At 39.1% G+C, this 12,316-nt stretch overlaps 1 protein-coding gene across 2 annotated transcripts in view; it reads left to right on the top strand.

Annotated features, from left to right (window-relative positions):
- The first annotated feature begins 2,357 nt into the window (after positions 1-2,357).
- ZEB2 (zinc finger E-box binding homeobox 2) overlaps positions 2,358-12,316 on the top strand; it is a 211,096-nt gene continuing 201,137 nt past the window's right edge. The window contains exon 1 of one of the 2 annotated variants that reach the window (XM_069732884.1): positions 2,358-2,489. In XM_069732884.1, coding sequence (XP_069588985.1) covers positions 2,420-2,489 — 70 coding nt within the window. In that variant the 5' untranslated portion in view covers positions 2,358-2,419. The remainder of the gene's footprint in view (positions 2,490-12,316) is intronic. The other variant, XM_069732886.1, reaches the window with a different exon arrangement.

Raw genomic sequence — 12,316 nt, 5'->3', positions numbered from 1 at the left:
GATTTAGTGACGAAGATAATGATGGCAAGGACCTGATGATGGTTGGGGAGGGGAGGAGAGAAAGAGTTGAGGTTGGGGGGGGGGGAGTTAAGGGGGAAGAGAGAAGTGTTTGGTGGTATTGGGGATGGGGGGGGGGGGGGGGATAAGGGAGGTGGAATTTCAATTTTTCTCCTAAGCTTTTGCTGAGGCTTCAAGGTATAATCTATCCCAGATCCTTTCCCAGAGAGGGAGAAACTTAGTGATCACGTTTGCAAATGATGCTCACGTTTGGTGCTCAATTATCCCTCCCCATAAAGATAGGTGGCGTGAGTAGCAGGGTCTCCTCCACCAACAAGAAAAAAATGTCATTAGGAAAAGCGTAACACGTCAGTCCGTCCCCAGGTCTGTGCTTCCTGAAGTGGCAGTAAGAGATCAGTCCTAACCTGCCCAGCAGGAATAACGGTTCCTCCTCACCTCCCTGCCTGCCTGCCTGCCTGCCACTGTCACCACTGCCATCTGCCTGCACCCCAGGTCCAGCACCTCTTCATGTCCCCGCACAGCACCTCTGCCCAGCTGCCCGCAGGACCCTAAAGGTAGGTGACTCCTTTATGTACTTTCTCCAGATCCCCCCCCGACCCCCAGAAACTGGGCGACCCTTCTCCTACCTGGGGGGTGCAGGTAACAGGACTGCAGCACACACACATTCATCATATGCATCGCCTTCAAGTTTCTAATCACTTCACCCTGAGACATATTTACATACATTCTGTGTTTAGTTCATCTTGTGACTTTAGTCTTTCCCCACAAACACTTTACTTTTCTCAGGGCTTTTTTTGTGTGGTTTTTTTCTTTCTTTCTGTTAATTCAAGCGAGTTTCATTTCTGTATTTTATTTTAGATTTTTTTTTTCCCAGCAAAAGTCACATTCTTTTGATACATTGTTGCATTTCTCACACATATAGATCTATATATCTCTCTCTATATATACATTTTTAATACACTGTTGCATTTCCAATTCTCACACTTATAGATCTATATATACATTGTTGATACTTTGTTGCATTTCTCACACATTTAGATATATACATTGTTGATACATTGTTGCATTTCTCTCTCACACACACAGATATATATATACATTGTTGATACATTGTTGCATTTCTCACACATTTAGATATATGTACATTGTTGATACATTGTTGCATTTCTCACACATTTAGATATACACATTGTTGATACATTGTTGCATTTCTCACACATTTAGATCTATATATACATTGTTGATACATTGTTGCATTTCTCACACATATAGATCTATATATAGATTGTTGATACATTGTTGCATTTCTCACTTATGGATCTATATATCCATTTTTGATACATTGTTGCATTTCTCACACATATCGATCGATATCTCTCTCTATATGTATCGTTACATTACTTTTAAGACACAGATAATCTGGCGGTGTGTGTGACTTGGTGTTAAATTCCCAGGTCACCGAACATTTCAAAAAAGTTGAATCGTGTCTGATAATGATTTCTAATATTTGCTGGTGTTTATGTAAAGTTATTTTTTTGTTTAGTTACATTGTTTGTTTGCTTTGACACACACACACACACACACACACACACACACACACACACACACACACACACACACACACACACACACACACACACACACATTTTGTTTGGAGCTTTATGTTTACAGACCTCCACATTATTATTAGTAATCGTTCATTCACACTACAAAAGTAAAAAAAACAAAACCAAAAAACCTGTCTTGGGTGATAGAATTGTACTAAGGGTTATCTGGGCTAACATTCTGCACAGGAAGGGGTTAATTGTCCTTGTCTTAAGGGTTACATCTGTTCCCTAAGCCCCCTCCTTTTAAAGCTGTCCTTATCCCCCTCCCCAACATTTTGACAGAAACAATCTCAAATGTAACTTTTTTTTTTTCACTACACATAAAAGTTTACATCCCCCCCCCCCCCCCAAACAAGACCCTCGGTGCAATCATCCCCTTGACTTACATTCTATGTGGACCCCGCAGCCAGGGCTGCTCCACACAAGGGGGGACACCACTGTGTGATGACTTCTGCCAGTGCTGGTGGTCGCAGCCTTGTCACTACTCTCTGGAGGTCCCATTACACTCAACACCCAAAAGTTGTGCAGAGCCCTGGCTGAGGATGCAGAGGGGGGGAGGCATTGACTCCTGACTGCAGGCTGTCATTCTGGTCTTTATCTGGTGCAACCCTTCAGACAAGGGAGCAGGAGTGAGAGGGACCCTGCAAGGAGCCGCAGAGGGGTCACTGTTTGGCGCCCTGTGTTTAAATGGGATCTCCCAATGCCCACCCTGTGCTGTGTTTGGTTGATAGAGTCTGCGTGCTGCTGAGCCCCAGCCGAGTCCATGAGAACCAGCTTCTGATCCACTGGTATCAATGAAGCAGATGATGGCGGATGGCCCCAGGTGTAAGAGGCGAAAACAAGCCAATCCGAGGAGGAAGAACGGTAAGGACCGCTGGAGACCCCCGCACCCCTGCTCAGGGGGTCCCGGGCTGCCGGGCGTCTTTGTGCTGCTGCCGCTGAAGAGTTGAGGAGTTGGCTGCGAGGTCTTGGGCTTCTCCTCTTCTCGCCCCTCTAAGTGTGAGAGAAGGGTCTCGGCTCGGGGTGTGTGTGGTCTGAGGGTCCTGGCCTACAGGGAGTTCGGGGGGCTTGCTTTGGCTTCCCAGGCTTGAACTTTGTGCTCGCACAAGTCTCACCTAACGGTTCAGCAATGACACCCTGTGCCAGATTCCCTTTCTTCTCCGGCTCTGCAGCTGCTCTCCGTGCACGGGGCCCCCTCCCCTGGCCGCCGCTGCTGCAGCTCCCCCGGTCCAAGCATGACTCTTTCTCCCCAGTCCTGGCACATAGCACCTTTGTCACTTTTCTTTTTTCTCTTCTGCTTCTTGTTTGTCACAATCACCCAGGAGGAGGAGGGGGGGATGTTCTGCTTCACAGAGCAGCCAGGGTGCCCAGCACAGACCCCCAGCCTCCACTGCAGAGCTAATCTTCATTTCTAACATGATAATGGTGGCAGGGTGTGTGTTTGCCTCTGCTGTGCCATCCACATCCCCATTAACCCCAGGCATTGCTATAGCTATAGTGGTCGGGGGGCTATTCCTGAGATGTAACCCCCATGGTGCTATATAAATAAATAATAATAATATTAATAAAGAAGAAGACCACTTCTCCGCCAGCCTTCCTTGATCACTAGCTGCTCCTTCCATACTTTCCTACTTCTTCCTCACTTCGAGTAAACTTTTTATTTTTTTTCTTAACTCGTGTCCATGTCCTTGCTATTAACCAGTGCTGTGCCAGGCTGCTTGCAATAAACACTAGTTGAGTTTTAGTGGGTGATTTTATTAGGGAGAGGGAGGGGGGTGGGGGGGGGTCAATCTACAATTTTGGGACCCTGCTGTGGTCAACGTGGGGTGTGAGCTAGGGATTCTAGTATAACCAGAGACTTCTATAGCTCACCCTTCATTCCTTTCATCTATTTGTTTATCTTTAGTAATTAAATAATATAGGGCACCCTGTCCAGTCACAGACCACTGGCCTGGGCTTGTCTGTCAGTTTGTAAGGTGGTCCTCCATAGCCAAGACCTCCCATCTCACTCCAGAATGGCTACAATTACGTGTAATGTTTCCCATTTTTATTAAATGTTGGTTATTGATTTTGTATCCACTGTGTGTATGTGGGGGAATTAGCAAAGCCTGGTGCTGCTGATAATAACTGCAGAACAAAGTGCACGATTGTTTCATGAAAGAAGAGTTGTCAAATGTTGCTTTTTTTTAATTCAAGTTGTCAGCTCTTCTGTGCTGGCTGCAGGTCATAGGTGTATTGTGTTACATCACATGCTTTGTGGTTTATTTGGTCATATTTCCTTTTTTTCTCTTTTTAAAAAAAGAAAGATGATGTTGTGTAAGTACAGAACTTGACTCACAAGGTGTAAGCAGCTATTAAAAGAATGTTGCACTCGCATAAGACTTGGGTTGCACACCTGCCTGTGGGGTGTGAGGAAGAAATGTGGGACATGAAGCTCAGAGCTTGTTGTGGTTGTTGTTTAAAGGTTGGAGATTTTTGACACCAGAGAATTAAATATAGTCAACATATAATGAGTTTACCTGTGCATTGAATAGAGTATGGTTCTTGTGATACATCATAGTTAGATATTGTATCCTCCTGTGTTGACAAATTGAATGGAGTATGTTTTTATTTTGATCCCTAGCAGTCATATGATATTCTATCCATTGTGGGGAGTGTATTTGGGAAGTTGGAGTCAATGTCAGAATGGGTTGTGTATTTAGCTTCTTGATTATTTAGGAATGTCTGCGCTTATATCGTATGAGGAGGCAAGAAAAAGTTATAGAGACGGGTATAAAACTGATAGGATAGATGGATACATACAAAATAGATAGAATGTTCATAGAGTGTAAAGAAACAAAAGTGACTAAAAAGTATAGGATAGATAGAATGCTCATAGATTATATAAAACTACAGATGTAAAGTGGATAAATAACAGTCTAAGATACATTGTAGATATGAGATAAATAGATAGATACTTGATAGATAGATAATAGATAGATAATAGATAGATAGAAGATAGATACTTGATAGATGACAGATAGATAGATAGATAGAAGATAGATACTTGATAGAATGTTCATAGATTATATGGAACTATAGATGTAAAGTAGATAAATAGGAGTATAAAATAGATCATGGAAATGAGATAGATAGATAGAAAGATAATAGATTATAATAGATTGATAGATAATAGAGAGATAATAAAGAGATAGATAGATAATAGATAGATAGACTGTAAGTTCGGTATCTCAGTGGAGGGATCAATGAACCACACACCCTTCAGAAAGGTTTTGCACCAATGAATGTGACTTGTACTAGTATTATGGATCTGATACTACTACATGGTAAACTGCAAAAAAAACATTTAAGGTGGAGTCTAGGAAAGTTTAATTAAACCACATCATGTCCACCTTAATTAATGAGGACTGCAGATAATGCAGAACTCTGGAGAAGTCAGGAGAACAATCAGACTCCAGGCTTCTTGTAAGTTTCACACTTTTGTCAGATGACCCCAAGTCTCCTGACTGCTGATGCCACTTTGTAACTTTTCCTTTTAAAAAAAAAAAAAAATCTGCAAAGATTACAGAGTCCCATGTACAGATAATTAGCCCAGTGTGTTGTCAGGGAGGGGAAGCTGTGGGTAAGAGGAAACTTTTTTTTTTTTTTTTTGACTGTCTTGTGTCACCCAGTGTTATCATCATCATCATCATCATCACTGTGCTGTGGATTTCTGTGTAATTCCCTTTTACATTTTTGCACCATCCGATCTTCTCCATGTAAAACTCCTGATATTCCTGGTTGTGTTTAGAATCCTTCTATGTATCAAATGGGAAATGATTCTTCTGCCTGGGAAGGAAAGGATAAGCTCGCATTGAATTAATGCTCCCTCTGTGTCTTGCACCCAATGCTCAGTATCAAGCTCATCCTAATTTATTTTATTTGCATTTATTTATTTATTTCTTAATTAGTTTTATTTATTATTTGGATTTAAACAAATGACGCAAAATAAGTAGCAAAAAAAAAAAAAAGCAGAAGAAAAATTCTAAAAAGCTGCTATTATAATGGCTGCAGGGGGGGAGAGGGAGACAGATATTCGATCCTATGTTGTATCGATCTCTTTGGAGAAGCTTTGATCTCTCTTCAGTCCTGGGATGTTTTGACTTGGAGGCCACGTTTTTTTTTTTTAAGAGATCATTTTTTTTTAACGAATAATATATATATAAAAAATAAGTGAAATAAAATGAAGCTGACACAATGTTTTTGCTGAATCTGGAAATTTTTTTTTTTTTAATTCAAGCTGTAAAACTAATAAAGCTTTTAATGAGGGCTAGTTAGCATTATTTATTAATTCATTCTAATTGGAATTTCTACTGGAAAGGAGAAAAGAAAGAAATATAAAAAATAATGCATTTTTTTTTTGCATTTAAAAGGGACGATGAGTGTAACTATTTGGCATATATTTCAATCAAGGAATTGGAGTGAAAAAAAATCTTTATTTTTATATGGATTTATTTGTTTTCTTCTTTATAAGTGAGATGTATTATTAGCAGATCAGCTAATATACAGCATAATATTGCACATATGTATATTAAATATATGTATATATATGCATATTGTGTGTGCAAAGCAAAGCTTACAGGTCATTAAGAAATAATACCATTATGACACAGGGGCATTTACTAAGGAATTGTGCACTGACCCTTAAGGTGGGAAGCTTAAGAACATTGGTGCATTCACTTACATGGCAGGGAATACAGCCCCTATAACTGTTTTCTTTGACATTTGTGCCATTCAAAGCTTTTTAAGGTGCATTTTCCCCCAAGTCTTTGTCCCTTTTTCTATGCTCTCTGGGCTTCCCAAGGTAGCCGGTATTTTGTGCCTGTCACACAGAAAGGGATTGCAGGTTCACAGTGACTATAGACAATTGATTGTCTTTTCCTAATGTCGCTCATTTACATGTTTATAAGGACAATGGCGCAGGATGCCCACTGTACCATTCAGCTCCATATTCCCACAAGGGTGCAATAGGCTGAATAGCCCAGGCAGACACCTTGCCTCACTGCTGGGATTTGTACTAAATGAAGAAAAAGGGGGCTTTCTCTTTTTTTTTTTTTTTTTTTTATTAAAGCAGAGCAAACAGTAAAGAAAAAAAAAAGTGAAAGGAAAAAAAAAATACCCCAGCTAATTAATTAATTGATTACTTGTTGTAGGATGATTTGATGAGGAGCCTATAGGGCTGCAACACTTTTTATGATTATCTTCTATTTAGTGAATAAAAGAAGGATATTCATGGGGAGCAAGGTGAATTATTTGCTTTTAAGTGGTCAAAGTGTCACACTTTGTACATATATACATATAAATATTATATATATATATATATATATATATATAATATTTATATGTATATATGTACAAAGTGTGACACTCTGTATATATATATATATATATATATATATGACAATGTGACAATATATATATATATATATATATATATATATATATATATATTTTGGGTGCAGTTATACAGTGTTAGGAGGTTTAAAAGAAAACTAGACACCTAGAGACCTGGAATAAGGAAGCCTTTTACTATCTTTAAGGATTGAGATACACAGTGAATCACAATGATTTAAGGGTATAGCAAGGATATAGATATTCCTATATATGTGACCATATGGGTATATACATAACAAAATAAAATTGTATATATAAAACATAAATGTGTATCTGGGTATATATATATATAGATATCTGTGTGTATAGATGTACGTTAAGCAGAATAGATATAGATTGCATGTTCATTGCAATATATATATATATACATATATGAATATATGTGCATATATGTCTTAATTGTAAAATATTATTGCGCTATATAACTAATATTACTATTATCATATATATACATGTATATATGTTTGTCTGTGATGTGTGTATATATATATATATATATATACATATGTCTGTAAAGTCCCGCAATGCATCCTATAGTCAGCACATGTGTACATGTATGTATATATATATATATATATATATATATATATATATATAATACACAGCTATGTCAGTTTATGACACAGTAAATGTATATATATTTATATATCACTATATATATAGTGATACATAAATATACATACATTTATTGTGTCATAAATTGACATAGATGTGTAATATATATATATATATATATATATATAGAAATATGGATATATTGGATATATATAATATATATATATATATATATATATATATATATATACACACACAGACACACACAGAGGCTTGAAATGTGCAGTGTGTGCTGCAGGCCAGCAAGGGGCATTCCTATATAAAATTCTGCCCATGCTGCAGTGATGGAGTAAATGGAGATGACACCATTACATGGAGCACAGATGGATTTCTCTTTATGATACATATGATGTGAACACTCTGGGGACCAGTGAGGATGTTTTTTGTGGCAGGGAAGTTGCTGCACACTAGTGCGCGCAGTGTCGCACACACACACACACACACACACTGCACTCGGTGCACATGTACCGTTAAGTGAACCCCTGACACTACAGTCCTGCGGATGCCTTAGGTATGATTTCACTTTCGTTCACATCAATGCTGACCTGAATGCCTTTCATATCTGATCCGCTGTGTCTCTCCCAGTAAACATCCCCTGAGGGATGAACAAAGAAAGGAACTCTTCTTCTTCTTAATCACAATTCAGCCCTTTCACCGCCGGCAGAGAACATTTGCATTCTGCAACAGAAAGCCAAGATGAAAAGAAGAGGGAAAAAAAAGAGAGAGAGAGAGAGATGGGGGGGAGGAAGCCAGGGGTGTAGTCTGAAAGAAATAACTTAGGTGTTTGTGGTTGTTTGTTGGGCTTTCCCTAGTTACAGGCCTTATATAGCCCCGGCTCGGGCCTTACTGACAGCCAGATAGTGTTACCACAGGGTACTATTCATGGCCTTTACTTTGGCACTTGAGGTAAAAAGTGTCGCAGACGGATCATATTCCCTTAGAACAAGTCAGGTGTATACACACACTCCAGCCAGACTGGAATCCATCTGTCTGGTAGTAGTCGTCATAGTAGTAGTAGTAGTAACTATTATTATTACTATTAATACTGATGAGCAATCCTTAAAAAAAGAAAAAAAAAAGTCATTACCCACTACAACTTTAGTCACATTCCGAACCTGGAGAATTGGTTTTCCCGCACCTGATTTGATACAAGCGAATTTGAAAATATTTAAAAAAAAAAAAAAAAAATCTAAAAATGATTTTGGTAAACATAATAAAAAAAAGAATACAAATATGTAAAAAAAAAAAAAAAAAAAAGTCTGTCGGTGAAGAATATTTTTACCATTCTAACGACGATGGCTTATTCTTGACGTGAGCATTTTCGGAAGATAACGAGCAGGGAATGTAATGTCCATTCTTGATTTATTCAATAAAGTAAAAAAAAAAAAAAGATCTACTTCAATTATAAAAAAAAAAGACTGCATTTTTTTTACTTTTGTTTTTAGAATTCTTTATACACTTTTTGATACATCAGATGACATGATGTAATATTTTTTACATAGTTTTTATCATAATATTTACATGATACTAGGAAGTTTATGGTCGTCTCTTATGGTCGTCTCTTAGAATTGGATACGCTTGTATATTTTTTTTTTTAGATTTTTTTTTACGGTTCGTTAATTGATATAATTGTATCATCATCATCATCATCACAAGTGCAGTAAAAAAAGGTATTTTCTATCCCATACTACATCTAGGGTGTAATTCTGAGTTAAAAAGCGAGATGTTACAAGTTTTAAAGAAACATGTGACACAGATTTGTGATTTTGTTCCCAGACAGGAACATTGGTACAAAAAGGGATTATCCCTACACCTTCAGCCCCCCCTCTCTACTTTCCCCATGACCCCAGCGATGAAGGATTTAGACAGATTTACTTCAGTAAACACCTTTGGACACTTGGGGAGGGGGGTACAGGATTCTGTTTGCAAAGGGAGCCTTTTGTTAAATGAGGTTTACTGGGCAGCTGTGATATTAACCTACAGAGCGATGCTGAAAAACTGCTTAACTCCTTCTGAATTAAGTACTTTCGCTCAGCAGATAAGATCTGTTTTATTGAGTTTTCTTTCAAGATCTCTAGACATGATTGTTTCCAAAGAATTTACATGTCAGAGAAAGAGAGAGAAAGGAGAAAAACAAAAAAAAGAATCCTCCTAACACCAGTTGTGTACCCCCTGTGTGCCGGGGAGGCCTGCAAAGCAGTGTGGATGTAGGGCGCCCCACAGGGTGAAGCTGAGGGACCCCCACATGCCCCCCCGCCTTTTCCCTTTCCTCTCTTCTCAGGGCTTACAAATTTCACTCACTGCTGTCTGTCATCAGATATGTCAAAATAACACATTTGCCTGTCCGTTCGCTGTACGGAGACGTAACACATGTAGGCTGCGGTGCGTAGAGCGCGCTGAGCTAGCAGAGCTGGGTTTGTCACACGTTGCGGATGCGCGTTTGTCACCTATCATTCATAGATAATTAGTGGAGAAAAGTTGAACTTGATGGACCTAGATCTTTTTTTTTTTTTTTTTTTTTTTGGGGGGGGGGGGGGGGATTGGGAGTGATGCCGGCACTGGATCGGATCTGTTGGCAAAAATGTTGCATGCAACTTTTTTAAAAAAAATTTTGTTTGTAGAGTCCAATTTTGTCATTAAAAGGATTGATAGATGTGAACGCAGCCTTAAAGTGTTCAGCTCTCTGCTACGTCTATATCCTTATTATTCTAAATGTCGTCCTCTTTACCGAACAGCTACTATCTGACATCCGGTTAAATATAACCCGGCGCTCAAGTACGGGCTGGAATATGTGTACAGGTGTTGATTTGGAGTTTAGAGACGATTTCCTTATTTAGTTTTGGAGAACTGCAAGTGTCACTGTCGGAGCAGCCAGTAAGGTGTGAAAGTGTATGAGACGTGACAGGATGAAAGGTGTCTGTTGTGTTGCTACACCTTGTACACAGACAGTTCCCTTTGTCACAGCCTCCTGGTGATTTGACAGTGCAGTGTAGATCAACTTCCCTGGTAGGTGATACAGCAAATTTTAAGAAGATCTAATGAACTCCCCCCCACCACCACCACGACCACCACGACCACCACGACCATGACATTACCCTCTGGAGGTCTCATGCATTGACAGAGAAGACTGTAGATTGTCAGCTTCCATGAGCCAGACGTTCATTACTTATGGGTGTAACTCCGGATATTCTACCCGACTCGTTGGGTAACATTGTAGTTTGGAAAGAGTAAATAAAGAAATCTGAAAAATAATTAAATTAATATGAAACCACCTTCAACCGCAGCCATTGGTGGCACAGAGGGGGGTACAGTGGTTAACCATTTGCATTAGCTGTGCCAGGTAGCGTGCACATGTATGCATTTGGGTGCCTTCGTTCTACGTCCCATGGTGGCAGAAGTACCGTGCAAGCTGGCACGGTCTGTCTGGTTGGCAGAAATGCCATCTGTCAAAGCATCCAATAATGAAGTGTTATGTTATTCGTATGAACTATCAGGCATAATGTATTCTTTCGGAAATAAAAAAAAAAAAGCTGAGACGAAACTATATTTATTCGAGAATTCGGCAAATCATGTTATCGGAGTGCCGATACGTAGACGATTTCATTTTATGAAGCCAATAGGAAAATGGTCCAGGTGACCAAAGATTGAAAGATAAACGCTCTATTAAAGGCCCAATTATTCTAGTTATCGACAACCCGATGACCGAAGATGCTGCATGACCTCTTAGCTAAATTATTATCAAAGTGCCAAAAAAAAGGAGCCTCTCTCACTATAGTGGCCAATATTTTTCTTTTCTTCCCAAGATGCTTTGCAGCAGATTGACCAATGTGAATGAGTAATCCTCTTCTTTGGAGGTCTATAGTGTTGCAGCTACTCCAAGGGTGGGCCACGGTAGCCAGGAGCTCAATGCCCTCAGATTACACTGACCCTGAAAAGAACTGTAAGAATAAGATTTTGTTTTTCTTATTTTTTTTTGTCTTTATGGTTCTTTCATAGATTGGGTCATGCTATGATATTATACCTATTGCACACAAGGGTCAGGAGGAGGACACTTCTACGTAGAGTCTCATAGGACCACAGAGCTTCCAGAGAAAAGGGAAATGCTCAGGTTTCATGATTTGGTAAAAAGGTGCATTTTTGAGGAAGACAGAAGAACCTAGAGGTCAGGATGATTGAGGAACGAAACTCTGTCAAAAAAGTTTTTTTTTCTCAAGACGACATCTAGGGCATTAAACAAGTCTCATATCCCATTCACAATCTATCGGATATATGTATGGCCATATATACGGCTGACCTACATATCACGCTCTCCTAACTGTATGGAGTGTTACATCCGACCTGGTACTTTTATATATTCATCTGTTGATCATTTTGTGACAATTAGTGTTTGTTGTTTACAAGTCTGAATTTCAGCCTTGGGCGAGTTTATGGTCGTAAAAAAATGGACGCTATAAAGTGGCTATAAATACAGCAGTGATGACTTCATCGCTTGGCATTAAGTTTCCTATGCAGTCCTATGTAAAAAAGAGAAAAATCTCTCTTTTGCAATTGTGATACTAAGTAGCAAGCTTCGCTATGCTACATCCGTAGATGACTACTTTTTCTATAATATACAACATCGCCATTTAGTTTCTACATCTTTG

The sequence above is a fragment of the Ranitomeya imitator genome, chromosome 7, assembly GCF_032444005.1.
Source record: "Ranitomeya imitator isolate aRanImi1 chromosome 7, aRanImi1.pri, whole genome shotgun sequence".
Classification (NCBI taxonomy): Eukaryota; Metazoa; Chordata; class Amphibia; order Anura; family Dendrobatidae; genus Ranitomeya; species Ranitomeya imitator.
This window is presented reverse-complemented; position numbering and strand designations above follow the sequence as displayed.